Source organism: Orbicella franksi, chromosome 4 (assembly GCF_964199315.1).
Source record: "Orbicella franksi chromosome 4, jaOrbFran1.1, whole genome shotgun sequence".
NCBI lineage: Eukaryota > Metazoa > Cnidaria > Anthozoa > Scleractinia > Merulinidae > Orbicella > Orbicella franksi.
The window spans coordinates 30633247-30660578 of NC_138148.1; the positions used below are offsets into that span (position 1 = coordinate 30633247).

The following is a 27332-nucleotide window of genomic DNA, read 5'->3' on the forward strand; positions in this document are numbered from 1 at the left end:
TTAACGCGACGGAGGAATTAACGGCTTTAATTTTGGGTAAGGGGCTTTTCCAAGTTTATTTCTACAATAGACCATTTTTTCTAAGTTTTAACACTACAAAGCAATGCTAACAGTATTAAAATACACCAGTGCGTTCCATGTGCAGTTCAGTCGAATATCACATGTTGTGAATTAAAATTAAGATGCAATATGGCATTCTGTCTCTCGAGACCGTGTGGTTTTACGTGTCAACATATTTTTGAACCCACTGCCGCAGCTCGATCTGAGAAACAAACATGATAAAAACCGACCAGACAGGCCATATGACACTTTTTCTGTACTTAAAGTGTCATATATATGTGTACAGATAGATACAGCAGTGAGTTGGTAATACAAAGACCGTATTATATTTGCATGCATGTTTGGCGCGCTGATAAGGGTGATACCGGATGGAATAAAAACGTTTCAAAAATGGGAACTGAGTCGAGTTTCAAATATTACTATTGTGCATGAGTACGTAAAATGTTTGCCCCGGAAACAGAATTTTATTTCTTTCCTTCCTGATTTTGAATGAGTGGTATTGGTTCTTGGGGAGAATCTAATGACAGTTATATTAAACCCCCTCTCGAGTTATGTACAGGTCACGTGACCAAACAAATCAGTTGTGCGCCTTTCGCCCTGATATTCTTGAGTGCAAAGAAATGTTTTGAAGTCCCACCTCCTTCCCTTTTGCATTGCTAGTTAATTTTTCACACGTTTCCTTGAGCAGTACCTTTCCAGAACTAAACTATGTATATCAAGATTAATCTTCAATTAATGCAGCTAGAATCTTTTGCCTGCAGTGTGAGGTGATTTATTCATGGGGCAGGCTGAGAAGGCATAAAACCTGTATAGCCAATACGAATTCTACGATGCAGTAAATCGACCACAGTCAACATCATGTTATGACAATAGGGGGGTGGGGGAAGGGGGGGGGGTGGGGGAGAAAAAACCGCGAACATACCGCATGCAACTGACTCCGTCGCAAAAATAACTGTTCTAAAATAACTTTTCGTGAATGTGGACAGATTCTGCGGTGCTTTTTTTCCATTGCGGAAATTAATATCACTCGTCAGGTTTGCATTCTCGCTTGGATGCTTGACTTAATATCATGCTCGAATGAACGCCAGGGAAACGGTAATTTATGTCGGTATCAATGTACGAAGCTAAAAAACACACCATTAGTTAACACTATTAAATACAATATATTGCATTTATCCAAGGTTATGCAAGCGCCTCTCCAAAAAATTATCCAGCCATTTTTAGGGAGGCAGTGACCGAGGGTATACACAGACTGAGCCTGTAGGCTTTTTTTTCAGATGAGACTATCACGTGATTTAAATACCTTGAGTTACTCGCATTTGCGAATTTATACTATTTTAAAAAATACTGCGAATCAGTGCCAGATTAACGATGGGCTTTTGAATAAAGATGACTCATACGTATTTTTCGAATACAAAAGCCTATTGTAAAGAAACAATGCTTAGGATGCAGCTAAACTTTGGAGAGCTTCGCAAATCATGGGCCACTTTCGATATGTCAATATTTTAACATGGATCCGAGGCTTTCGGGTCAAAACTGTAAATTTTTTAAGTTCTTTTGTCTCACAATTCCCAAAAGAGACTCAGATACAAAGAAAACAATATCAAATACAGAAGTTTTTCCTACTAGGGGAGCAGGGATGGCGCAGTGGTGAGAGCACTCGCCTCCCACCAATGTGGCCCGGGTTCGATTCCCGGACCCGACGCCATAAGTGGGTTGAGTTTGTATTGGTTCTCTTCTCTGCTTCGAGGGTTTTTCTCCGGATTCTCCGGTTTTCCCCCCTCAGCAAAAACCAACATACAGCTGATTCCAACTGGCTGTAAGCTGTGCTCCATGGACCGTATAGCGGCTGCCAGAGGCGCCAATGTATGCTTTCGGTTCGACCTTGTTGAGCTGCGTCGTTGCTGTACTTTGCGACGGCGATTAGCCGCGACAATTATTATTATTTATTATTACATGTACATTCTTAACTTGAAATAACCTATCAGGAAGGTTAGCACGTTGTATAAAAAGAAAATAAGGAAATAAATATACTAATAGGTAAAAACAAATTAATTGGTGCACGCGGTGATAAAAAAAAAAAAAACCCACAGAGAACTATGCTAACGGTGTCTTGCTCAAAGCTGACTTGAATGACTTAATGAATTGGATGTAATTATCTCAGCGGTAAGTTGTTCCAATCAGTATTTGTTCTCGGCCAACAACTGAATCGTATCGCATGATCCCTGTAGTGGAATAAACCTCTGGGGTGGGTGCGACGGGTGCGGAATTAGGTCTGGTGCTGGACGTAAGCTGGAATAGTCACTTCCGCTTCTTGGTTGCAGCATGCAGGACAGAGGGTCATACCAACACAGGTTATTAAAGTGCACCTAACCCGGACGGACGGACGACTACATAAAGGCGATATAGGTCTGGAATCTCGTTATCAGTTAAATTTGAGACAATTTCTCAGCTACAGTGGAACCTCGCCTTACGACCACCCCGTTAGTACGGTCACCCCGTTACCACGGGCACTTTATTCTCGCCCGAAAAAAAGCTGTCTCATTTTCTCATTTCAAGGACCCCTTTAATACGTCCACCCCGTTAATACGGCCAGATTTTTGTGGCCTGCTGGTGGCCGGATTAACGGGTTCTACTGTATCACAGAGTATATTTTGCGTACCTCAACCCCTCAAATCCCAGGTATAGGTTAAAACACGCGTCATTCCTCAACTGACAGCTAAAATGTTACCAGTTCTCAGCTCTCAGTTAAATCCCATCGAGACTCTTAATTGGGGTCGTAACTAAACGGAGCCGTTAAAGCACATTGTAGACTCTCCTCAATGGGCTGATCAGGGCCCTGAAAGGTGGATCTCTAGAGATTTGAGGGTTTTGCTTTGGGGCTCGGAGCTCGTAGCTCGGAGCTCGTAGCTCGGAGCTCGGAGCTCGGAGCTCGGAGTCCAAAGCTAGTCACGAGCTGGTACAAAACTGCTCTGGAGCCCTAAACCTCTTTCGGACTATGGATTGAAAACTGGACAGTTTTGGAAATAAGATAAAGTTCCTGTCTAAGATCAGGGAGTCCAGTCCCCAGTCAGTCAATCCATGACATCGTCATTGACTACTAACACAGCGTCCACATTACGCCGCACAAATTTTCAAACGCAGCTTTATTTCTACGGTTAGGCCTACCGTCCACACTAATCCGTCGCAAAAACGGAGCTTTTCGAAAACGCTCTTCAAACCGGAGGAATTTGAAAACGCCGGCTTTTCGTTTTCGTGTGTGGACGCAAAATGCCAGTTGAAAACGGGGCCTTTCGGAAACGATGGCGTCACAACAGTCATGTGATTTTCCTGCCCGAGTTTTCCTCAAACGCAAATCCAAAATGACCTGTGATTGCTGCACTTTTTTAAAAATTCCTCCGGCGTAGTGTGGACGGAAAACATTTGATGCGTTCTCAAAGTGAAAGCTACGTTTTCAAATTCCTCCTTTTGTAGTGTGGACGTGGCTTAAGGCCGCATCGGACACGGTGATCAGTTTCAAACTACTTTCATCTAGGAGACTACTATTTCATGTTTCAACCACGACTGGTGCGAACTCTTCAGGTTCACTTTCAAAATCCCAGTTGAATCGTTTGGTTAAATGCTGCCGGAATCGCAGTGCCTTCTCCACTAGCTTTTTGTCAACAGTTGTTGAAGACTCTACGTTGGAGAAAAAAACCTAGAAGAAGCAAACAGGCATGGAGTTAGTCCAGGGAAACAGAGAGCAGAGTTGGGCAAAGTCGGGGAAAAAATGGCGAATAAGATAGAGTTGTCGCGTCAGTACGATGTTATGAAGGGTGCTTTCCATTTGTATGGGAAAACCGTTTCCATTTGTATGGGAAAACCACTTTTTCTGGCGGACAAACTTAAAATATCTTCATGCAGAGGTATTCCTCTCTTCTCGATTTTACCGGAATGATCGGAAAATCATTGTACCATTCGCTTTTTCACACCAGTCCTATGTTCCTTGATGAAATACACAGTCGTTCTGGGTCGGGTTGTTCAAAGCCCGATTAAGCTAACCCAAGGTTAGCGATAATTTTGATTTCAATTTTGTAACTTTTCGCTGACGTTTCTGTTTATATTGTTTGTTCTTCAGTTTTAAGTTTGAATAATCTCAAACTACACAAAACAGAAGCAGTGAAAAACATTTTGATACAAGAAAAATTGACTCTTCGGTTAACTTTTAATCCTGGGTTAGCGTTTAACCGGCTTTTGAACAATTCGGCTCTGGTGGGAAATGAATTGGCACATTCTTTACTACTGGAAGGTTTTCAAATCAGGCTTTTCCACAAATATCATGTAAAATCGCCTGAAAATCTCCCCGGAAATTCTAAAAAAATCCAAATATCACAAAAATGTTTCCCAAATATCTCGGAAAAGCCCTTTGAATGTCTCTTATTTCTGTTTCAAAAATAAACCGATTTTGAATCACTTAGGCTGAGATTTTCAAACTTTTCTTGCAGTAGTAGGAATTGAGGAAGAAGATACTGGCACTTCGATGCTACCAACATCCGCCATTTTAAAAATAAAATTGCTGCTTTTAGCGGTTTTAGTGACGTGGAATACATTTTTCGAGTGGGAAATCACTGAACTGACATAGATGGAGTATTGTACCAAGAAAATAGCGAGGAAAACACAGAGCTAAGCCCCCCAAAACTACGAATACTTCTAAATATCCCTAACTTTCTAAATATCTTATTATATGAGTAATAACGAAGAGGCAAGATTTGCTGTTACTCCGAGTTTCGTGCTTACGCACTCATCAGACAGTATTTGCGTAAGCACGAAACTCGGAGTAACAGCAAATCTTGCCTCTTCGTTATTACTCATATACTCAGCTCTACACTATATGTGTATTGAGCACTATTTTAATGGGATCTGCTACTTCCTCATATGGTTAAATATCTTATTAAATAATATTTTCTTAATATCTCGGAAACTCCTAAAAATCCCCCCAAAATATCGGGATTTGTGGAAAGGCCGATTTCAAATGTTGTCAAGTGGTACACACCCATCCTGTCTCACTTTGTTTGTTGAAAATTTGTACTGTAGCGGGTTTTTTTACGCATCACGCGGGGACATCATGGTGCTCAGGAACTTTCTGACGAAAGCCGCTCAACTGTCAAGCTTCCTCGTTTACATTTCATATTGTTGTAACTTCCAACTTAAACAAGTTTTCTGATTGGAGGAGAACGTGTCACGTGTCACGGGTCAAAACTCACTAACTCCCAAGGGAAACAACAAATTAAACTTTGGACTTGCTCGTGATCAGGACGTGCACCTTGAAACCGCGGCAAATTTGAATGCCAGCCGGCGGCAAGCAAATATGTTTTCTCGCAGTTTGCTCTATTTTTGAGTTGGGAAGTATAACAAAACACTTAATGACTGGCCCCAAGTAAAACAGTGAGTTTTGTTTCCCCAAGACTCTCGATGTTCCCCGAGGCGAAGCCAAGCGGAACATTGAGGGTCTCGGGGAAACAAAACCCACTGTTTCTCTTGGGGCCAGTTATTAAGTGTTTATTTATACACGCTTGAGATTCACCTGCAAAGTTGTGGTCAGGAAATTATTTGCTGATACAATGTCCACAAAGAAATCTTTTGGAATTTCCAGAACTTGAAAGTACAAGACACCTAGTCAAGAAAAATAATCACTGTGTTAGCCTAATAAAAAATGTTGCTAATATCAAATCAGCAATAGGTCAGAACAGTGTTCAGCTGGTCTGTTGCAATCCTTGGGATAAAAAAGATAGTGTGGTTTCTGTAGCACGAAGTGACTAGGATTCAATATTTTTACTTCCCCCCTGGATGCTAGTCCATCACTGGGTTACTCCCCAGCATTAAATTCACCGGTACCCATTTATACACCTGAGTGGAGAGAGGAACTGTGAGAGTACAGTGTCTTGCCTAGGAACACAACACAATGTCCCCGGCCAGGGCTCAAACCCGGACCACTTGATTCAGAGTCGAGTGCACCCACCATGAGACCACTGCCGTTCTTGGATAAAAAAGCCAGACGATTAATTGGTGCGGCAGTTACTAGACAACAGTTTCTGCTGCCTATTAAGAGCATTGCTACCCTTTCCCCAACCTCACCCCACCTGAAACAAACCACTTGCATGTGAAATCCCACCAGCTACATGGGTTACTTTGATTTCAGTTTTGTTTTTTTATGGCGATGCTTTCTATGTTCTGCAGTTTTTCAACTTGACTTATCTCAAAGCCCACAAATTGTTCATAAATTGCACATGAGCATTAACCAGTTTTGAACATCCTGGCTGCTTGGAAGGAGAGAGAGATTGTTCAGGTAATATGCCTTGCCCAAGAACACACCACAACGACCCTGTTACTAGTACCTAGAACTGAGAGCCCAGAATGTGGGATTCATAAGGCCATACAGCACCTTAACAGACCACCACAATTTTTTTTCCCCAATCAATAATTTTCTATCTGAAAATCATATTGTGCACAGAACCAGGAAATATCTACACATAACTGTTGGCTAAATTGGATACTTCCAGAGGGGTTGGAGACCCCAGACTTCCACAAGGTGGTATGGGTATTTAGTGGAAGACAAAATACATATAATATGGTAATGATTAGACAGTATTCCTAAAACTACCTATCAGAGCATCGAATATGTCACTATATGTTGACAAAGCTTCATCACAACTGCACAGCAGATCGAGGAGTTTTTTCCAGTGCTCAAATGCATCATACACTATCCAGAAAATGAAAAAAAAAAAACAAAACAAAAAACAAAAAATGCAGATATATCAGTGGCAGATAGTAAGTGAGGCAGATAAGTGCAGTATATTGCTACATAGATTTAACATAAAAGAATATTAAAAATTAAGCAATGAATAATAGCAGTTTTAAAACATCACTTGTGTGAAAGATGTAGGTCATCAAAAATAGTGGGTGGGGTAGGCCCTTTAGGGAGTAATCTCCGGATTTCAAGTCTGACACCCTAACCACTTGGCAACATGGCATGCGTGAGTGACTGAAGATAAGCCAGACGGCCATTAGGGAGGTTATTTAGGGGCATGCATGCATGCATCCATCTTCGGGAAAATTTGGAAAACCAAGAGATGCATTTTTAGGGCATAATTTTGTTAAGTGCGATAGTGAAGATGGATGGCTTGCAAATTAGTTACACCAGTTTTCTTTTCTTAAAAATCATATAAAGGAATTTTTTATCTATTTCAATAAGACAAGAAATGATTTTTAAATCATGCTTGGCTGACAATTTTGGCTGAAACAACTTTCTTCTAAAAAGTGCTGTAAAATTTGTGAGTTTGAAGAAAATGGGTGTTTTTGTCAGCAAGGTTGCATAGGAGCTAAATATAATAATACTAATATTAAATTAAACACTTAATTGAACTAGGTTGTTTGGTCCGTATTAGAAAAATATTGGTGCTTTATTGGAGGTTGTACAAGCTATGGACCAATTAAAGAAAAGGCCCAAAAGGTTAAAAACAAAGTCATTCGTATTTTCCACTATGATTGCCATCTATACAATGCACCAGTACCTTGGCCTACTAAGAAACACACAAAGGCAAACTGCAGTTCAGCAAGAATTTCCTTCCTGTCTTGGATGAAAGAAGCACAAAGGAGACTAGTGGTCAATAGTGCAATTTGAATAATATCCAAGTCCTTGATATGATCTCCCTCCCTTACATAGGCTAGCTAAGCTGTTACATGGGCTACTTATGAGGTTGAGTGAAATTAAAACTTTGCTAATCACTGGAAGCTTGTACAGTCTGAAAAGACATTCATGTGACCTAAACAATCTTTGGAATCATGCCCTTGTTTTCTATGAGTGATAGTCATCTTGGCTGCACCTCCAGGGTTGCCACACACTGGAACGACAACAAAAAAATCCCTGACTTTTCACTGGCTGTAAACAATTTTCACTGACCCTGCAGGATGACTATTCTGGCCATACATTAACAAAAATAAGGATGGCTCAGATAATTTGCAAAACTTAAGATAAAATTCCCTGACTTTTCACTGACTTTGAACAGGGATTTAGAAACTCCGTGACCTTATACAAAACTCCCCAGGACTCTTCCCTGACCTTGAATAAAATCTAATTTTCCCTGACTGTGGCAACCCTGACCTCGTTAACTATTTGCTAATACAAAACTTGGGCTCATTTTCTAGTGTTTCATAATATGCAGGTCTGAGTTTTCTGTTCATGTTTAGTCAATGGAACAGAGCCTAGAATTTTGGGGAACTAAAAATTCTGCAACTGAACTCAGCAGTCTGACCTATAATTAACAAAACTGGAGCAGACTCACTACATGTAAGTTCTCTTTTTTGTTGTGTATAAGATTTGTGGACTGCAGACTGCAGACTGGGTGTAGAATGCAGACTGAGAGTAAAATTAAGACTGTAGACTAGGGGTAAAATGCAGACGGCAGACTACAGACTTTTTACGTATATATCATGCTAGTTCCATTATCGAGTGCTAACCATAAACAGGGTTATTCTGGCTACTTGTTATGAAAGTCTGCACTCTGGTTAGCCTGAATATCACTCTGGTTAGCCTGAATAACCCTGTGGTTAGCCTGTGTACGGTTAGCTTTCAATGATGTAAATGGTAACACGATTTCAGTTGAAAAGTCTGCAGTCTGCATTTTACCCTCAGTCAGCATTTTTGCCCTGGTCTGCAGTCTGTTTTTTTAACTGATCGGTGTAAAATTCATGAAACAGCTCACCTTTCATGTGGTTTATTAAGCCATGGAGTGCATAACTACTGTCCATACTGTACTTGCTGATTTCCACAGGTGATGCACCATCTGGATATCTCTGCTTGGGAATCTCAGAAAATCTGATCAGAGTTTCTTGATTCTGCGTAATTGAAGAAACAGTGTCCACAGATTCTGAAGTCTTACTCCTTGTGTGCAAAGATTCTTGCGCTAGTTCAGTAACAGATGATATCTTTTTGCATACAGGCTGAACTCTCTCTAGTAAATCTTTAGTTATATGGTTGGTCAGGGAGACCCATTTTTTAAAGTGTTCATATGGATAAGGACCAAGGAAGGTGTCCATTTCTTGTAAACCTTAAAACAAAGTCCAGAAGCAGTTAATACATGTATTCAACAATCAGTTTAAAATGAAAGTAAGGAAGGGTTGGATATTGCAGGATCCCCTTTTCTTTGGGTTTCCTTTGGTCATTCGATCACTGTGGGTTCCATTAAATTAATTTTTCTAAATTTAATATAAACTTCTGCTTTAAAATCTAACATCTAGGTATTAGGTGACATTTGGTATGCCGTGAGTTGTCCCAGCTGGGCGAGTCTCCCAGGTGGACTCCATTTTAAAAAGGACGTGGGTGCTTGTTACAAACCCTAAGAGGTACCATTAGATCCTGTTTTGTGGGTGTGGCTTGAAAATTCTTTCCATCTTTAGAGGCACCAATACCCTAAAAGATACCGAAAAAAATCTAAGAGGTACCAAAACCGCTTTTTTTAACCACTAAAAGGTACAATGAGCAACTCTGTTCTTTACATATGGGAGTCCCCCCCTTCTGGGGGTGAGCCTAAGTGCCTGGGTCACCCTACCTGCTGAGGCAAGACAACTTGCCTACATGATTCGTCTTACCCCTTTGTGAAGAGTTTACAATCCTCATGTAAACGGTTGATTGAATTTTTTAAAGAAATAAGTGAAAAGTTTTAAGTTCAAATTTGCACTTATTAAAAGAAGGGATCAATAGAAAAGGTTATCCAAACCTTATTCTTCACCATCCATATGTTTTCAACAAGTACGGTAAGGACTTAACACGAAAAAAAAAAAGGTAACCCAAGTGAGGAGAAGTGAGTGTTGATACCTTGTCTGTATTTATCTTTTTCTTCTTCATTAACGTCTACCTCGACCACGTCTTCAGTTGATGGATCCCACCTCAGCACAAACACATCTTGACGCTTGGAGAACAAGAACAAGCCTGTTCTGGGAGCGCTTTGTCCTCCTCTGTTTACTGCACTATAGTATATGAAATGAAGCCCAGGAGGTATCATTTTAATTCCTTTAAAGCGAGGACCAACGTTACACGAGAAGTAATCAATGCCGAATTCTGTGCCTTCGGGAACGTCCGAAACTATCAAAGTCGCTCCTTCGTTGTGCAGGCGCTTGGCGACTTCAGGATCCATTTCAGCCATCATTAATTGATTTAAAGACGTGAAAAAATGATGAACTGGGTTTTCAAAATTATTTCCACAACTTTTAAAGCTCGATACTGAGCGAGTTTTACCAACACCAGCTAAAGCAACAACGTACGAAAAACGTCCGCCATTTTGACCGAGAGGAAATCTGGACTCTAGTGTCCAGACTCCGGGGCAAAGATGACGTGCTGGAGAGGTTCCCGGAGTTTTCCATGGTTTTGGGGCACAAGGCCAGGGAACGTGATGAATTATTTCAAGAGAACGAGGGATGTTTCTGACACTAATTGGAAAGAGCAACGGGTATATCTGCTATTTACGGGTTCTTTGACAAAACGTTTTGGGTAAACAATGGAATTTATTAATAGGGAACAACAGAGAAAAGGCGAAATACAACAGATCATCAACCCTTCATGGTAAATTGTGAATGGCAAGATTTTTCCAACTGCCTATAAATTTGGCACTTTAATATCAATGATCTCAGAACTGGCAGTCTTACAAATTTCATGTCACTGTTTAGATTTTGCATCAGTTTTACTCCACTGCAAATAATATTATTAAGTTTATTATTCGTCTTTTGATCACGGGTCATGTCAAAGAGTTACGCAAAGGGACAACTGGGGACTCTCAGTCTTTCTAAGCTAGTAGCTAACACAGGTTTGCAACTAGATCTGATGGATGCTAAGAAGTAGATTTAAATAATACTGTTCTATACAAAGAATAATACTGCTATGAATTACGACAAGACCACTATGTATAATAATTTTTTAATAGCTCTTCAAAACGTTCATTTCCATAGTTTGAGCCACATCACTCGTATGATACTAATATTGTGATTTTGTTTAATATTAAATGGTAATTACAAATTATACAATATAAATACATTGCATTAAATGTTTTAGTTTGTAATTACAAATTTTCAACATTTTGAACTAAATCTTTAGGATCCAGTCCTAAAGTATATATATATTTTTTCTCTTTACAGCAATCCTTGTTTTGCTTTACAATGCCAGTTTGTTTAGGAAGAGAAACACAGCTGAAAGTTTCTTATAGTTTTTGTATGGGGGTAACCTACGGAGATTGCAATGATAGTGGAGAAGTAATGCTTTCCTATGACTTATTCTTTACATCTACATCCTTGGGATAATAAAAGATTTTAGTTAGGATTACAAGATCCCAAGGTAACACTTCCCAAAACCTCAAATACTGAAAAGAAAAAAAATACTGAAACTACATTTTGTAGTCTCTGACAAGTTGAAAAAAAATGTTATTAACTCTTTACCTCTAAACAAAACTAAAGCAAAAAAGAGCTTTGCATATTTCTCTAATCTTTTCCCTGGGGAAAAAAAGTACTGCTCCACAGTTTTCAATTGTCAGAGATTTATCCACAGACTTAAAAGTTAGAACTACTCTGTACAGCATACAAACAGTATTATATGTTAGAACAGCTCAAAGGCTCTCATTTTGATGGTCTTATGACAGGCTTTTACTTAAAAAACTCAAAAATTATTTCACCAAATTGTGTGAATCATGATTCTAAATTAGGAAAGAAAAATGGGTTTCTTAGCTGAAATCACTTTTTAGTTACTAACACTTTGGGTATATTTCATGTATATATGTACATGTACATGTAAGAACTGAAAATTTTGGCAAGTCTGCCTGCTGAAAAGATGGCATTGTAAAGCAAAACAAGAAATTAATTCACAAATACACTACACTACACACAATTCTGGATAAATAATGCTTAAGGTACTTAAACAACTTATGCAAATTTGTTCTACTAATGCTTTTAAACACTTTGCTTTAACATCAGTCATAGTAGAATTTGGATACTGTATTACGTTCACCTCTTTCAGAGAATTATGGAGGGGAACAGAAAAAAATCTCTGTGAACAAAAGTGACCCCAGCATTTTTACCCAAAATTGTCAACTTGACTAGTTCAGTCTTATACTATTGTTACGCAATCCTCATAAAAATAGAAATATTATGTAACACCAAATTTCAGCTGTAAACAAAGTCAGATTAACTAGGCAGGTTTACTATGAAACCAAACACTCAGAAAAAGAACCAGTATATCAATATGGTTGCATCACAAAAATTGATGACTTAAATATCATAGGAACATGTATGGAGAAGTACTCTGATAGGTTTGGCAAAGGGCTGTTTTTAACCTGAAAATTTGTCACGGAAGATTCATCTGAAAATGTCGGTAAATTATTTTAACGTGCTGATTAAGATATAAGATTGAAATCACTTTATGAAGTTTCTCATTCTGAGTCTATACAAATGGAAATAAGAGAATTTAACCCAGATTAACTAAGGATTACATGTAACAAACCAATAATATGATTCTGTTCACCAAAAAAAGATGAAAATTTCATTTAGGACTGCGTACCAACTCATTCAATAAGTTGACAAGCTCCTGTATATAAATGCCCTAACTAGGTGACAAATCATGAAAATGGAGTGAGCATCAAATTTTTTCCTGTAACATCTGGTAATAATATACAATGAAGATCTACTTCATTAAGAGTAAAAGCTACCTAAACGTGTAATTTGTTGATAACTTTGCCAAGTGTATTTTCTGGGCTTGGCAGCAGACTCTCCATTTTGATAAGCAGTCGCTCTACAGTGATGGTCTCTCCACTGTTTCCAATAGCCACATGCTCAATGCGAGGACTACACAGTTTCACTTCCCGGATATGTTTACATTTGTCTCTAAGCTCCTGAACCAAGTCGGCATCAGCATCATCAATGAGCTTGAAATTGATCAAAGACACAGCCTCAATGAGGGGACACATTTTAATCAAGTTTGGTACTAGAGGGCTCTCTGAAAGTGCTTCCTTTCGCAGAGGTCCAAATTCCAAGATCCTCAACTTGGAAACAAACTTGAACATCTCAGCTATGACCGACGGGGGTATTCTCGGGGAGTGACTGACCCCCAAGTACCTCAGGGAGGGGGACTGCTGTAGTACGCCCTCCAAACATTCCGCGGAAAGAAGAAAGTTCCACCGCAGATCTAAAGTTTCTAAACATTTGTAGGCTAATGTTGGTCTTACTTCTTGGTAAATTCTCAAATGAAGAATGTGTCGAAAACCACATTGATTCATTTTGAAGTAGCGAATGTCGGGCAACCTAGAAATCACGTTTGAAAGACCAGTTGTAGTCACGAAGTAGCATCCTGTCAAATCAAGTTCCTTTACCTTCGTCTTTTCCCAATTTACCGCCAACAGAGCTTCATCGGTTATCTTTGTAAAGCGAATAAGAAGTGTAGACACGAATTTACAGTTACTAAGGACCCGATGAAGGTATTTGCCTCGATAATTCTTGCATTCGTTCAAGCAAATCGATTCCAACTGCGGACAATTCATTGAGACCTTGAGAAGTGCGTCATCGGTCAATGTCTCGCAATCCGTGCAATCCAGAATGCGCAAGTTCCTCATTTTAGCAAATATATCGGGGACAAGACTCTCTGATGAGTCCATTCCCAGACCAACGTATCTCATTTGCGTAAAATGCCTCGGTAATCGCCTCATAAACTTGAAATTTCCCCACGAGTAGCGCAAATCCATGAGTTCTAAACCTGTTGGAAAGTCGCGTATGCCTTCGTGTCCCGTTTCGCTTTCAACCTCGGCCCCATAGAAGACCAGACTACGGAGTTGCTGGCATCTTTTAGCCAGCTCTTTTGCCACTTTAGCTGTAAGGGTACAGCCGCCCAAATTAAGCGCTTTTACCGAAGATAAACGCGTCCGGATCAACATCAACAAAGTCTCTTCATCGACCGCAGGCCAAAAATCATTCATGTCAACAACACACCAAAGCGAACGATCGTAAGCTACTCTTCTCCAGCGCCGGCAAACTTGGGCCAAAACACCCAGTTCCCTTTTCGAGAGGTACCTGAATACTTCTAGAATGACAGAGTCGGGTATTTGTTTCTCCATTTTCAAGGAGACTATGCTACTGAAGATTATAATGTCGCAGCTGGCGTTGTAGCTTTCACACGCGCGAGGAAAGCTTGCGTGCGTCAACCAGCGAGCGACTGTTTTCCGCTATCGCAATCAATATATCCTCGTTGAAAACTCACGCCATATCCGACTGAAAATTTGAAGTACTCTTGGAAAAGGAGCAAATTTTCTTCGCGAAAAAGACCTCCACGTTTCTACCATACAATCACCAAACACTGTAAACCTCATTATGAAAGCTCTTTGCATTGTTTCGCCGGATGAGGGGCCAATGCCCACTGGCTTCCGGGCTCTGATTGGAGGTCCGCGATGACGTCACATTCAAACACAAAGGAAACCATTTCAACTCATTTCAACACAATAATCGCCTTTGGGTTCGCGTCACGCGCGCGACATAGAACGCGCATTGGGAAGAAAACGCGTCGCCGGTGAGCGTCGCGTCACTCAAACTTTCACCAACAACGAGAAATTTAAATGGCAATAGAATAATATTTTTGAAATAATTGATCTTATGTACTTATTAGTTCGGTGCATGAGCTAACTATCAAAATGCCTTTACCTCACGAGGAATAAAAAGTCAATGCATCAGAAAACTACGGAGTGTCGCTTTACATGTAATATTCACATGAGCTAATACTTTTACCCGGATTTAAGTAGGAGACATCTGTTTACTAATGCCACAAGCGTCTAAACGTTTCCTTATGGCGCGTGTAGCTATTTACGGATCTACCTTATGGGCATACCGAACCCGGAATTTACAAGGATTGAAAAGCCTATAATAATCAGGCTTTTTTTTACCATTTATGTACTGATGGATACTTTCGATTAAGGATAAGGGGCCTATATTGATTGTTAAATTGACAATAGTGATCGAGATACATAATTTATGTTTTCCTTCTTACAAATATTTGCCCAAGCATTTCCCTTCCCTCAAACAACAATATACAAAAATATTTAACAGATTTATGAGTGTGATTGAATCAGACCCTTTTTCGAGGAGGGACGAGAAGTGGTTGTGCAAGGAGGCTGAAAGACGCTGAAACGCTTGGTCAGAGGTTCAAAGGGGCATGCAGGATGGAAGTTTTACTGATCGCGCATGGAATGTTGTGTTTAAATTTTTGTCAAAGTAATTTTACGCCACTTTGCAAATTGTGGCCCAAATAAAACTGCACCCCGGGACCTTGTGGCTTTTTAACGGTTATGTTAAGCTCTGTAATGGTGACAGTGCACGTTTGTCTCTCATATGAAATGCCGCCAGTCATGTTTCCGTTTTGCTCTTTTCCGCACGACATGACCTGCACGTCCTGAATCAATATGCAAGTAGCATTGAAATGCCGCCCGCGCGCACTCGGAATGCGGAGGCGATTGTAAATATAGCTCCATGCTAAAAAGAAACATCAAAAGAAATCACTGTTATAAAAAGAACTAAAAGAAAGAAAATTCCGTTGCAAAAGTCGTTAGATTCGGTTTGCAAGTTATGCCGTTTTAAACTGCGGGCGTCACGTAACACCGATATAATTCCTAAGAACATGAAATATTTGTGGTATTCAAATTTTTAAAACAATCAGTTTCCTCTTTGCTAGACCACTAGCATGGCAGACATCTTAGGCAATTAAAGAACTCTATGTTCGCTTCGCCTGTGATCTAAAATCAAATAAGGTCGTGCCTATTGTCTGTTCTCCCTTCATAGTGGTTAGGCTCGGAAAATGAATTCTGCCCGCAGAATGAGTTTTAAATTAGGTTTTTTTTTTCTGGTCATTTGCGGAAGCGAGCATTATGCCAGCAGCGGAAAAGGAGATTTCGAAAATCAAGGTAGTAATAATAGTGACAAATGCTAAATTATTATTCCCAAGCAGTTTCAGAGCAGAACACACAACCAGCTTGCGCAATGCCGGGCAGAAAGGCAAATAACACTTACTACTTTTAAAATTTCGCGGGAAATTGTACCGCTGTCATGACGACAACAGTATTGAGCCAGCGATGAAACGCTTGAGAACTCTTCCAAGATGGCGACCACTGGGATGCAGATGGACCGGCTGTTTTTGGCGATGAGTTTTTATCGTCGAAGGAAATTTGAGGAGTGTGCAGAAGTTTGTACGCAGTTACTGCAGAAAAATCCTTATGACCAGGTAGTACATTTTCTTAGAAATCAGAAGAAAGTACCGTTAATAGCCACTCCAAAATTATTTAAAACAAAGTTACACACGATCGAATGTTGTTGATTTTTTCCCGTTCTCAGAAGCGTTCTGTTATGAATGTTTTCTCGTCTTTATCATCAGGCATCATGGTGTCTAAAGACACGAGCGCTCACGGAACAAGTTTATGTTGACGAAGTTGATGTTGACGAGGAAGGAATTGCTGAAATGTTAATGGATGACAACGCTGTTGCCCAGTTACCACGTTAGTGAGCTTATATCTATGCTTCCCGTTTTTCTTCAGCGAAAAAAGTCACCTGCTGCGCAGACGATAATCTGCATTAATCGTGCTGTTTATTTTTTTTTATTTGAGAACATCAAATCTGCAGCTCATTGAGTTTGAAATTATTTATATTTTCAAGTCAGGCGGGATACAAATTTAACACAGTGTACACTGGTAATTTGTGTTGTAGGGGAGCACATAGTTGTCCTTTAGAGTGGTCTTCTCTTGAGTGCCATGAAACCAAAACCAAAGCAATTACTTACCAGATGACAACTCAGCCAATCTCAAATATAAAACCAAAACCAAAGTACTTTTGACAATCAATTGAAAACCGCTATAGACAAAAATACCTTGGTTTCACAAATGTTATCCTTGCTTACCATGTGATGTAGTCGGTAGAATTTTCTCACTTGAGAAAAGTTACTGTCTGGAATGAAACTGAACAGTTTCCAGCATATTTACTGCTTGGAAGTCACACTAACCCTCCTGGGGTGGGGTACTCCCACATGAAAAGGTCCCCAATGCTTGTTGGCAAATTTGAATAGACCATTCTGGACATGGCTCCAGATTTATTCGACCCCTAAAAGATTCCTCTTAAAACGGAATAGGCTTCAGGAAAGGAGCCCACGCTAATAGACCAATCTTGAGAGGCCAGCAGAAATCATGCCTAAGAATGGAAATAAGAGCCTTTTTTATTATTATTTCTTCAAGTGCACCTTAAAAGATACTTTGACAGCTATAAATAGTGGTTTTTTTGTCATCAAGACCCTAAGTGTGACTAGAATCCTTGATTAAACCCCTAAGAGGGATAACAAGCATCCCTGATTTTTGTCATATGTAAGTCCCTTTCCCAGGCACTAACCACTATGCAAACGTTAAAGAATTTCTACCTCTGATAAACTGACATGCCCATAAATGTTTGACACTGTATGATTTGATCTATAGGCCCAGGAACTTCATTAAAGAAACCAGGAACCAGTACTGGGATGGGAGCCCCTACACCAGGAGTTAGGTACGTTGTAAATTTCTTGCTATATGAACATTAGCCTGAGAAAAAGCTGGTCTTCTCTTGTCATATCACTAATTTTTGTCTCCTGCAAAAGAACCTACAGTCAAACCTCCATTAGTGGCCACTTTTCTACAACAGCCAGTTTTTTTTGTTCCCAGCAGACAGTCCATACACTCACTCTTATTTTAACCTCTCCACAAGGGCCACCTCTCCGCAACAGTAACGGCCACTAAAACATGTCCAGAAGTGCCAAAATAACCTTTCAACAATGGTTAGTTAATCAGTGACTGACGAATGGTGTATACAAAACCCCATTATTACTGAAAAAAGGTCACCAAACTTGATCCCTGCCGTGCATCGTTGGTCTCTGTTTCTGTTTAGTTTGTGTTTTATTGATATAATTTGATTGTGTAATGTACAATTTATGTGGTAAAATAATCATTTTTTAAGAAAAGAAAACGTTGCATCCCCACCCCCCTGCCCTCCCAAAATAAACAACAACAACAACAGGTGCCATGTTATACACCTACCTCCCCATTACGGCTGCCTCTCTAGAACAGCCACTTTCCACCATCCCCAATGTGGTGGTTGTGGAGAGGCTGAACTGTATATGGATCGCTGTGATAACTGCACGTAATGTTTTGGCTTGTCTCAGCGACATCTTTGACACTTTTTTTTTTGATTATCTCTGGAAAGTGCTGAAAAAATTCATAATCAATCTTTGCAGTCTTTTGTATGACTCTTAAGCAATTTCCTGAATATCTTGGATAACATGTTTTTTCCCTTCCAGACCCATGTCCCAAGCAGGTCGTCCAGTCAGTGGATTTGTCAGGCCAGGAACACAAAGTGGAAGACCTGGAACTATGGAGCAAGCCATAAGGACCCCTCGTACTGCACAAACAGCAAGGTATGTGGTATGATGACTGTTAACACACTAAATACTTTGTCGTACATAACATTTTCATGACTGATTTAGCATTTCATCCCCACTTTCTTTCTCAGACCAGTGACAAGTGCATCTGGTCGACATGTTCGTCTCGGCACTGTAAGTATCAGCTAATCTTGATGGTATTAAACTCATTGACTTTAGAGCTCTTTGGTTTCATTACTTGGCAACTGACCTTAAATTTACGATCTTTGTGCATTTGTTTTGCATTATAAAACAAAATAAAATGTATGTATGTAAAACAAAGATGTGAGAATTTTATACCTAATTGTTTACTTTTAAAAAATGTTTGACATTAAATTTTGAGGTTGATTTATGCTGCTTCTGACAGTCCCCATCTCTGCAATCCAGCCACTCTACTACTTAAAAATTTCTATTTCTTCCAGGCATCCATGTTGTCGCAGCCAGATGGACCATTTATAAATATTGCAAAGCTCAACTTGTCCAAATATGCACAAAGGCAAAATCTTGCAAAGGTACAGTTTAAGAAATTATGAATAGAATGTTAAAATTCAAAAATCTTAAAAAAATTGGGTGGGGGTGTGCAGTGAGTTTCTTGAAACCCTTACAATACCTTGTATCAGGGCCAAAATTCGCACTTTTCTCTACCCTATTTCAGGCCTTACCCAACTTTTCTTTGCCCTATTTTAAATCTTTTTTGTCATCATGTAAAATGGCTATATGAGAACAGAATGTTTCATTGTCATTGTATGTCGGGTGAGTTTGGTTGTGGCTTTATATTAACTTGTCTTCATAAAGTAACCTCTCTTTTGTTCCCAATCAGTCATCAGTAGACAAAAAAAGAAAAATATGGAAAAATTTTAATTTGTTTTGCCATTTCTCATACAGGTGCTGTTTGAATATATTTTCCACCATGAAAATGATGTTAGAAATGTAAGTAATTAATGAGGAATGATTATGGCACTCCAGTTAAATAATACAAAATTTATTTATTGCTAACTGTATTACCTGATAAAATTAAATTATCATTAGGTCATAAAACCCAAATTGTCAGTCTTATAAATCAGAAAGCTGAAACATTGCTATCAACAGTGAGGGCTTTGTGAGTATGAGTGAGAATGGTGAAGTATGTCACATTGAAATAGTGTTTCCTTTTTAATGGTACAGATAAAATTAACTAAAGGTGGTGCACAAAATATTCTGTGGAAGGTTTTTGCCAGTTACTTTAATTTGATTCATTGCCTGGCTGAAAGACAAAAAATTAAAATTCTGCTCTAGATTGGATAGTTTAATTATTGCCATTTCTTTTATTGCAAATTCTGAAGGTTTCCCATGTCTACACAATGTACAATCTTTCAACGTACAATCTCCAATATATTTGATAATTTTCTCTGTTTTTGTCACCCATCTGCTTGACATTGTAATACCTTCTAGGACTGCGTGGAGGGTTAAAACTATGACAATTATTAATTTTCAGGCTTAAGCAGTACTTTATTTTGTTTCTTATAGGCATTAGAACTTGCAGCCAAAGCAACAGAAGAATGCCAGTTTAAAGACTGGTGGTGGAAAGTTCAACTGGCAAAAAGTTATTACAGGTCTGTTGGAAGTAATAATTATACATTTATATGGGGCTAATACTATGAAATATTCAAAAGCATGTTACATATAAAAAGAAGCTGACAAACTAAAACAAAGATCTTTAAAAAGCATAAAATGTGCTAAAATACAAAAATATCAAATGGCTTATGTAACTAAGATTTGCAAAAATTATAAGCAGTCATAAGTACTCATCCCATAACAGAAGAAACAAGCTTGTTCACTTCCTCTTCTTACTGTTTTGCCCAGAAAATGGTCATCTTGCCAAAGATCATTTTAGATTTGATTGTGATTGTTGAGCATTTGGTCAACCATGGAAGATGGCAATAACTGATGCAACCATTGTTGACACACTTATCCTGTTTCCTGATTGGTTGATTCCAACTTTTTTCTAGCTAAACCTGATTAAGTATGAGGGAGGCCGAGTGGTTGGAGCACTGGACTTGAAATCCGAAGGTCGTGGTTTCAAGTACCGTTCTGACCACTAGCTGGTGTTGCTCTCGGTAGTCATGAGTTCAATTCCACTGCCATGCCGGTAAATAGCAAACTGGTCTGCCTTGTGCCAGTTGGGAGTTTTAACCATGTTGTTTTCATTTACATTATTTCTTTCAATTTTTTTTTCCATTGACGCAGCACAATGGAGTGGTAATAAAGATGTTTATTTTTTAGTAAGTTGGTCAACATGTACTAAGTGTTCGTTTTGAATCCAGACTTGGTATGTATCGTGATGCTGAGAGACAGCTCAAATCAGCTCTGCGTGATCAAGATGTGGTGGATACATATCTGTATCTCTGTAAAGTGTATAGAAGACTGGATCAGCCATTAACTGCTACTGAAGTATACAAAAAGGTTTGTCTTTGTCCTTGGATTACACACCTTTATACCATGCCATAGAAAATACAGCCAATCAGAATAAAGGAAAGCTGTTGTATGTTCGATGACATTACATCCAACCTTCCCATCATGCACTGCACATATGTTGCATTGACTGTGTTGGCCACTGAATTTTCTTTGGCATGATATAAATAGTTATGCAATGCTCTCGTGTGGTATTATGGAATATCGTCACTTGTATTTTCTCGGTATGCGCACTTGCCAAAAGACTAGTGTTTATACTGAGAATATACAAGAGACTCGTAGGATATTCCGTGGTATATATATAATAATTGGTTGGAAAGTCTACCAATAGAGCATCATATGGTTGAAAGACTCTCTCAACGTCTACAGTGTACATTGTGTGTGCCTACATATGTATGACCATTTGCTAGTCACAAAGACTAGGAAGGAATTTTTACCGTGTATAAATAAAGTTATCAGCTCAACTCAACTCAACTCAGACCTTTTTTCATACTTTCCCTAACCCACTGAACAGAATGTAATACTAATGCTGTCAGTGATGGCAGCTTCAACAGAGATGTATTTGTTTAATTGATTAAAGGACTTTTTCCTGGGATAAAAGTCACGTTTCTTCCCTGAAGACAAAAAAAGTTGCTTGAATGTGAACAGGATGTTGCGTTGTATGCAGGTTTTTAAAGAATACCTAAAAGATATTTCCAGCTATAACCACTTCCTCTAGAGGTCTGCAGATCTACTAAGGCAATCGGTTATCAAAACATCAGTTATAGATCATCAAAACTCAGTTATAGAGATCATGACACAGCTTGTTTTGTTTAGTAAGTATTGGTGATGAAAACAACTTTTATCAAATCTCGCATTTCATTGTTGCAGGCATTAGAGAAATTTCCTGGAGAGACGACTCTTCTGACCGGAATTGCACGTATTCACGAGGTGAAAATCCGAGCTCATAGTCTACATCTGATCGATTCTTTGCTAGTTGTAGTGCAACATATATGGGTTATTGACCAGGCGTGAGGCCAAGAGGGCTGAATTTTTGGTCAAGTTCTTCTTTTTGCGTGTTTATGCAAAAAAAAAAAAAAAAAAAAAAAAAGAAAAAAAAACAAGAACGAGGCCATTATCAAGCCATCTTGACCAAGCAGACTTGGTCAATAAAGGATTTATTATATGGGTTATGGGGAAATTTTCCTTGCGAGACACAGCGGGTAGTGCCGCGCGGGCAAGATAACACCATCTTGTCCGCTTGGGTAGCCTATCACAGAGCAGGATTTGAGTCATCTTGCCCGCTCACGGAGCAAGCCATATAATAAGCTGTGCAATTGTATGAAACATAATACAGACTGCACTAGCACGGTTTAGGACAGAATTTTACGGCAGCATTGGAGCACTTTCCAACTCCCTTGTTTTGATTTCTTGATCGTGTCTAGGAGTTGAATGACATGACCAACGCTGTGAAACTGTATAAAGAAGTGCTACATTATGACAATACGCATGTGGAGGCCATCGCTTGTATCGCTACTCATCATTTCTACACTGATCAACCAGAAATTGCGCTCAGATTTTACCGGTAAGTCTCCAACTTTTCATTTACAGGAATTTCATCGACAGTTTTTTGTTTGTTTTATTCTGTCAGGACATGTTGCGTTAGACTTTTTGTCTATTACAGAGCTTAGGAAATGCAAAGTTATTGCAATCACGAATTTTTACTGCAATTTATCTGGAGATACGCATCTGACCAATCACAACAAAGTAGCTCGCAATTACCCAATCAGAACTCAACACGAAGCAAAAACATGCAAACTGTCCACAGCTAGTGTGCCAAGCGTGGAAAAACGTACGGTTGCCGCCAAGCGCGGGAAAACGTACGCCTTCTGCCAAGCGCGGGAAAACTTGCGACTCCTGCCAAGCGCGGGAAAACTTCCGACTGCTACCAAGCGCGCGAAAAGTGTGTACCCGATTGATTTGGTTAGGTTTTGCTCCTGATTGGGTGAAATAAACTGCACGAGGTTTTTGGGAGTCATACAGCAAACTTTGAACCTTTGAAGATCTAGTTAGTCGCAGGTAAAAATACAGCTACATTTCAATTGTTACTTTATCAGTATGTCGATAATTTGTCGTTTGCTTTACAGCCGCCTTCTCCAGATGGGTGTGTACAATGCAGAGCTGTTCACCAATCTAGGGCTTTGCTGTTTCTTTGCTCAGCAGTACGACATGACGCTGAACTGTTTTGAAAGAGCGTTGGCTCTGGCTTCCGACGAAAACATGGCGGATGTTTGGTACAACATTGGTCACGTGGCTGTGGTAAATAATATTTCACTTACTAATAAGGCCAATGGTCGCATTAGCACTAGAGACGAGTATCCCATCCAAGACGGGTTTCCCTTCTGTGTCGAGTTTCCCGTCCTGGTTTGAAAACGGGACGAGACGGGTTTTTGACGAAAAGCTTGTCCCATTTTACCCATCTTTTTATTCGTCCAGTCAGACGTCACCAGAGACCCATCGAAATCCGTCACGAATTCACGCTTCGACGGTGTTCTGGTCGAGTTTAGTGACAATTTTACCGAAGGGAGTGGAACAAAATGAAGGTAAAGTTTAAAAAAGTTTTACGTCATGAATTCGCTCTAAGACGGAAAACTTGTCGGATGTCTCGTCCTCCAGTGTCAATACGACTAATAAGATAAATATGGAAATGCGAGAAAAGCTGCGAAAGTCATCAACAGCCGGCATTTTGATTAGTAGCTGGAATTACGGAATAGGTATTCAACATCCTTAAAAATGAAAAAGATTAATTGAAAACGCAAGCGTGAGACGTTTTACTGGAAAGGTTTTTGACGTTTGTTTTGTGGTTTCAGGGTATTGGAGACATCCAGCTCGCCTATCAGTGTTTCAGATTGGCGCTTGCATCGAACAACGACCATGCAGAGGCGTACAATAACCTGGGAGTCCTGGAAATGAGGAAGGGTCACACGGAACAGGTAAAACCGGTATTATTACTGGTTCAACCCGTTTCTGATTGGGAGAAATTCCCAGGCTCAGGTTACGATAATTAGTAATGTGTGGTGTTCTTTTCCAGGCCCGCGCATTCCTCCAGGCCGCTGCCTCTCTAGCTCCTCACATGTACGAACCTCATTACAATCACGGACTGCTTTCACATAAGGTATACAATTATTTCCTTGATTACCATTGTGATTGGCCGAAAGCAGGCTAATCTGTAGTTTATTTTCAATTTGCGCCGCAGTGCAAATTAACGCGCGCTCGTTCGTAGTTTTCTCCGTTATGAAATTTACTTGACTTGTCGTATAAAAGCTTGTGCCATTAATAATTTACACTGCTTGTGATGTTTTACTCGTAGTGTAGATCCTTAATAGATACAAAGAGAAAGTGTTTTCTGCTTTTTCTCCGCAATACTGTAAGAAAAAGACTTAAGTTATAGAAACACGGATTTTAGCTCGTTTTAGTTTGTTGGTTTGTGGACGATTTCTCTCTCGTACATGTATGCCCTTCAGTTCCGAAATGGGCGGCTTCCGGTTCGTTTCATTACTTCCCGGATGCAGGGAACCGGAAGTCGCCCTGCATGGGAGGCTCTGTTGTGTTTGGCTGTGTAGTTAATTTCTAGTTTGTACTGTTTCTTGGTAGATTGGTGACCTACAGAGCAGCCACAGTTCGATCAGTAAATCGTTGGAAGGTTATCCCGATCACAGCGACAGCAAGGACGTGCTCAACCAACTCAAGGAAGATTTCGCTGCTTTGTGAACTTTCAATTGACTTCACTCACTGTATTATATTGTACATAGATAATACCCGAGGGCACTCGTTTTTAGCGAATTTATAAGTTGAATGAACTAAGAACTCCAATTCAGTTGCTATCAACGGCTAGCTATGTCGCTGCCGTCATTCGGAACTAAGATGAACAAAGCCTCACAAGCAGACATCAAACTGACGCCCGTCTCGTAGTCGTTCCTTCCCTTCGCGTCAAGCAGCTTTTCGACATTTTGATTGAAAGGGAAGACTGCGTGACGAGAATCTCATTCCCAGAGGCCAAATTCCTTTTGGTCAGTGCTGAGAATCAGGACCTCTGCAGACTCGTACCCAGTCGCTCTTTACGTGTTTTGGGGGGAGATAAATTTGGATACCAGGGTGGATTAAGGTGTGCGGGGTGTTATGGGAAGGGTCAAAGGAAAAATAGTAATTTTATTAAATGAATAGCTCCGTGCGCGGGCAAGATGAATCAAATCCTACGCTGTGATTGGCTACCCGAGCGGGCAAGATGGGGCTATCTTGCCCGCTCGGGACTACCCGCCGTGTCCCGCAAGAAAAATTTCCCCGAAAGCCTTACAATAAATCCCTTATTGACCGAGCTTGTTCGGTCAAGATGGCTGGATATTGGCGTTGTTCTTTTTTTTGCGACTTTCTGGACCTCGACTCCGTCTCGGTCCATAAACTCGCAAACAAAGAACTTAGTCAATAACCCATATTTCCTGCATCTTCCTAGAACTTCCCGTGCGCTCCACTCGATCCAGACCGCTTTCTCTTTGAAACAATCCAATCTGACTCGTAAATAACAACTGGGTACGAGTCTGGGACGTCTGGCAATAAACATAAAGTAAGCTGGCATTGATCACAGCGGTTTCTCTCTTGCGCATGTTCACAAACCATCATCAACCTTTGATGCATGCACTTTTTGAAACCGGCCTCTTTTAAGGACTTGATGTATATAACGATGAACTGCGATATTTCCTCGATTAAAGCTCGTATAATTTGATGACAACAATGCAGTATTCAGTCTTTTTTAACCTGACTGCTCTTATGTGGAGGGGTGAATTTTAAACGCAGTCCTTTAATGGGCATTACTAGAATCGAAGAAACACCAGTTACTTGTTTACGAACATATCATTTGGAGCCACCACTATTTACTAGGGCAGGGTTTCATTAACGTTTTTAGCAGGAAGGTAACTGGTTTTACAGGCGGGCAAAGCTTTTTGAGCTGAACTTCTTTGTAAGAAAGCCTTTCCACTAGATGGTCAAATGCCCGGTGCCCGGCCCTGAAACTCCAAGGAACACTGCCAATATCAAAGGTGAAGAAATCTAGAAATAGGCATGCTTTACTTTAGATACCATACGATTCATAGCATGAAAAGACCAGTCTCATCTGAGACGAACGGGTTTGGGGAAGAGAGAGCACTGGGTATGACTCAGTCTTTTTTCCACCTTTCTTTCAACAACTCGACCAAGGTCCCACCCATTATAATAGACCCTTTGCACGATCCGGTCACATGGTACAAAATCACACATGCTGGTGAGCAAGTTCCGCAGTGGGACTTCCAAAACAAAGGCAGGTCCAGATGGACTGGTACAAGTGGGATTGTTTTGGAAGTCCCACTGTGCAACTTGCTCACCAGCATGTGTCATTTTGTACCATGTGACCGGATCGTGCAAAGGGCCTATTCTTTGTGTGGAGCTCCCTAAAAGAGGCTGTCATTATCCGATTGATATAGTCCAACTTAAGCGTGGTTAACACTTTTTAGACAATCACAAGCTTAAGACCAACCATAAATACGAGAAAACGCGTTTTCCGATAACTGCAGAAATTCTCGCACGCTCATTGGCTAATTTTTATTGTCAGTAAGCCGACAGACACAAATTGATAACTATGCGATGATTGCGATATTGTTATTGTAAAAAACAAATTGACGTCAGTTTGTCATGCGTCTGTCCTGTATTTGACAATGAATTTCGTGATAACATTCTCAAATTAGTCTGCGGATCCACTGGGCTATCGCCTCGGATCCACGGCTACTTTGACAGGGATCAATAATAGGACAGACGCATGAAAAAGTGACGTCAATTTCTTAAATGACGTGTAAGGCCCCGCGCGCTATTTCTTTGGAAAACCATAAGAAAAAAGGGTCCCGCATGAGGGCTTTACGCGTTCAAGTGATCGGAGCGAAAAAAGGCATTCCGCAGTACCAGAAACGCGTACGGCCCTACCAGGAACGCGTGCGACCCTACTAGAAACGCATGCGGTCCTACTAGAAACGCCTACGACCCTAATAGAAACGCGTACCGCCCCTAGAAAACGGTGCAAAAAAACTAATTTTGTTTTCTTCAAAATGTGATGGAAATGAACCTTCTGACAGCGGATTTTACTATCCTGGCGATCTGTAAGATGCAGAACCACTTCAGTTACCAACTTGCTCCAAAAGCATAGAACGAAAGTCAGCACTCCTCACAAACGATGAACAAGAATGGCCATAGGATGAAATGCTTATTGACTGAGTGAGGTCGGGCCGGCCGGCCGAGTCTCGACTTCTATAATAAGGTTATATGGACCTACCATGATATG

At 40.1% G+C, this 27332-nt stretch overlaps 3 protein-coding genes across 3 annotated transcripts; 1 reads left to right on the forward strand and 2 right to left on the reverse strand.

Annotated features, from left to right (window-relative positions):
- Nucleotides 1-1870: 1870 nt before the first annotated feature.
- Nucleotides 1871-10363, reverse strand: LOC145483914 (protein AAR2 homolog). Its single transcript, XM_081462482.1, has 6 exons — nucleotides 9914-10363; nucleotides 8802-9146; nucleotides 7611-7670; nucleotides 6701-6799; nucleotides 5624-5712; nucleotides 1871-3757 (listed from the first exon to the last, which is right to left on the reverse strand). Exons 1-6 carry the CDS (start codon nucleotides 10242-10244, stop codon nucleotides 3608-3610), a joined length of 1074 nt encoding a protein of 357 aa, XP_081318608.1. The 5' UTR covers nucleotides 10245-10363; the 3' UTR covers nucleotides 1871-3607.
- Nucleotides 10364-10422: 59 nt separating this feature from the next.
- Nucleotides 10423-14495, reverse strand: LOC145483912 (F-box/LRR-repeat protein 12-like). The gene has a single exon (XM_081462480.1). The coding sequence runs from the start codon at nucleotides 14181-14183 to the stop codon at nucleotides 12786-12788; it is 1398 nt and encodes a 465-aa protein (XP_081318606.1). The 5' UTR covers nucleotides 14184-14495; the 3' UTR covers nucleotides 10423-12785.
- Nucleotides 14496-15869: 1374 nt separating this feature from the next.
- Nucleotides 15870-26753, forward strand: LOC145483910 (tetratricopeptide repeat protein 8-like). Its single transcript, XM_081462477.1, has 15 exons — nucleotides 15870-16333; nucleotides 16484-16604; nucleotides 17568-17634; nucleotides 18422-18538; nucleotides 18634-18676; nucleotides 18964-19053; nucleotides 19427-19471; nucleotides 20048-20133; nucleotides 20845-20983; nucleotides 21863-21922; nucleotides 22417-22556; nucleotides 23119-23290; nucleotides 23842-23964; nucleotides 24063-24146; nucleotides 24626-26753. The coding sequence occupies exons 1-15, from the start codon at nucleotides 16211-16213 to the stop codon at nucleotides 24740-24742; spliced, it is 1527 nt and encodes a 508-aa protein (XP_081318603.1). The 5' UTR covers nucleotides 15870-16210; the 3' UTR covers nucleotides 24743-26753.
- The last annotated feature ends 579 nt before the right edge of the window (nucleotides 26754-27332 follow it).